Source organism: Plasmodium reichenowi, chromosome 10, assembly GCF_001601855.1.
Source record: "Plasmodium reichenowi strain SY57 chromosome 10, whole genome shotgun sequence".
In the NCBI taxonomy this organism is placed as follows: Eukaryota; Apicomplexa; class Aconoidasida; order Haemosporida; family Plasmodiidae; genus Plasmodium; species Plasmodium reichenowi.
The window spans coordinates 1,116,689-1,119,486 of NC_033655.1; the positions used below are offsets into that span (position 1 = coordinate 1,116,689).

Consider the following 2,798-nt stretch of genomic DNA (forward strand, 5'->3'; position numbering starts at 1 on the left):
AAAAAAAAAAAAAAAAAAAAAAAAAAAAAAAAAAAAAAAAAAAAAAAAAAAAAAAAAAAAAAAAAAAAAAAAAAAAGCCATATGAAAAACAAAAAATTATGAGGTTAAAATTTGAATAGCACAAAAAATTAATACATAATAAAAATATCTAAATGAATAAATAAATAAATATATAAATATATATATAAATAAATATATATATATATATATATATATATATATATATATATATATATACATATATATTATTTTTAATGAAGGGGACAGAAACATAACTTCTGGGAATGGTCTGCTCCTGCTAAGTTATTTGGATCGGAACTAGCCTTGTGCATAATTTCTAATTGCATAGAGTTAATTTTTTTGTTTATATTTTGTATGTTTGTTTTTTTTCTACTATTCATTTTTTCTATATTTTTATTCATTGACAATTTACAATAAGTTAATGTTTTGCCAAGTTTGTAATATTTACATTTGACTAACACTAGTATAAAAATAATCATAATAAAATATAAAAGTGATAATAGAAAAAAGGCATAAGCCAATTTAAAAGAACTGTTTCCAATACTTCTTAAAGAAACTAATTGGAAGGACTTTTTTGCATTCCATTCATCAGCTGGCCATGCGTTTTGAAGAAAAGTTAATTTATAATCATCTCCTGCTTGTAAGTCTTCATTTATAACTCCGTAAGGTTTTATAAATGATGATGTCATAGGTGAATGAAACCAATTTTTATATTCAGGTGAAAAGGTATTTATCCAAATTTTATAATTTGTAAATTGTTTATGTTTTTTCATATATGTAAGAAAATCAAAATAATGTAAAATTGGAAATTTGTCTATATCATAGTTAACCGAATTTTTTGACAATGCAATTTTGTCATTAAATATTGCAGCGGAAACTAAACCACATGGGAAAATTTTTTTATTAGCTTCTTCTGGTTTTAAATCTGATATATGACATTTTTGATTTTTTTTTTTTTTTTTGGGAATTTTATCTATATTCATATCATCATAAACTTCAGGAAGTGTCTGTATATTATTAATACATCTATATTTATATATATCTGCATATGTTCTTATATAAGAACATTTTTTTTCATTTACTAATGAATGTGATTCATCCGATAAAAATGTTTTAAAGTTTATATAAAAATTCGATATTTTATAATATACATAAACCGGCTTGTTCATATCTTTTGGTATATTTATTATTTTGTAATCATCTCCTGTATTATAATTTATATTTATTTCAATAACATTCAAGGATTCATAATATATATATGATCCAATTAATAAAAATGTTATAGATAATATTAATAGAATGGACACAGCTATTTTCCATTTATATAAATAATGAAAATTTTTAAAATTCTTAAGTTCTTGTTGTTTAAAAGCATTCATGAATTCATTATATTTATAATCATTAAACAGAAAAGATCTTTTCCTTCTTAAAAATGTATCTGTCCTTTTTTTGTCTATCATGGATATATTTATATGATCACTTTTATGACTTGATAAATCATCAAACTTTTCTTTCTTTTTTTCAATATCGCTGTATAACTTTTCTTCAAAAGAAACATTCTTTTTATTCTTAATGCGTGATTTATTCCTATCATAATCATCATCCAGTACCTTCCCATGAACTGCAACGTCTACACATTTTTTATTCCGTATAGAATTATATAAATTTTCACAAGCATTATAATTTACTGATATTAAAGAAAAATCATCATTTTCTTCACATTTATTATCACTCATCTTTTTAAGGGATTTTTTTTTTTTTGTTTTTTTTTTTTAAAAAGAAAAAAAAAAAAACATTAAAATAATAATAACTGAACAAAATTATGAAATAATTATTACATGAACTGTTCAGGTATTTCTTCTATATAGGTAATAAAAACAAAAAAAAAAAAAAAAAAAAAAATTAAAAGGTAAAAAAATAATACATGATAATACATACAAATTATTTACACATAAATGCGTAAACATATATACATATAAATATATATATAAATATATATATATATATATATGTGATCGAGTGGCTGTATGTATTTACTTGTAACAATTATATGAATTGTTCAGGTAAATATTTTTCTTTTCTTTTCTTTTTTTTTTTAATTTCCATTATAAAGAAATTTGATACAAATGTTATAATATATAAAAATGAATATAGAAAAAAAATACATACATATATATATATATATATATATATATATATATATATATAAATTTTTGATTACATATTGATATAAAATGAACACAAATTAAAAACGAAAAGATCCTATTTATTTAATAAAAGTATATATTAAAAAATATATGAATAAAAAATCATTTATAATGGAAATTAATAAAATATATATAAACAAAATTATGAATATATTATATATATATATATATATATATATTATGTGAATTTAAACAAAATGTATATTAAATTATATTAATAAATATTCAAATAACAAATATATATTTTAAATATTATATTATGATGATTTAAAAATAAGAGAAATTAAATATAATTTGAATTAAATATTATGATAATAAGATATTTTACGTAAAGAATAAAAAATGACTATATGAAATATTATATGCATAATTATAGATGATATAAATATAATATATATATATATATTTTATTATAACTATATATTTCAAAATTTATATATTTATATATACATAATATAATATTATCGTCATAATATATATATAAATATATATATAATAATAATAAATATATTAAAATGGAAAAATATAAAATATAATAACAATATATTAGTATAAGAATTTATATAAAGA

At 17.7% G+C, this 2,798-nt stretch overlaps 1 protein-coding gene across 1 annotated transcript; it reads right to left on the bottom strand.

Moving 5' to 3' along the window:
• Positions 1-251: 251 nt before the first annotated feature.
• On the bottom strand, positions 252-1,757 carry PRSY57_1028700 (hypothetical protein; the record flags this gene model as incomplete). Its single annotated transcript, XM_012907875.2, has 1 exon — positions 252-1,757. One exon carries the CDS (start codon positions 1,755-1,757, stop codon positions 252-254), a length of 1,506 nt encoding a protein of 501 aa, XP_012763329.2.
• Positions 1,758-2,798: the final 1,041 nt, after the last annotated feature.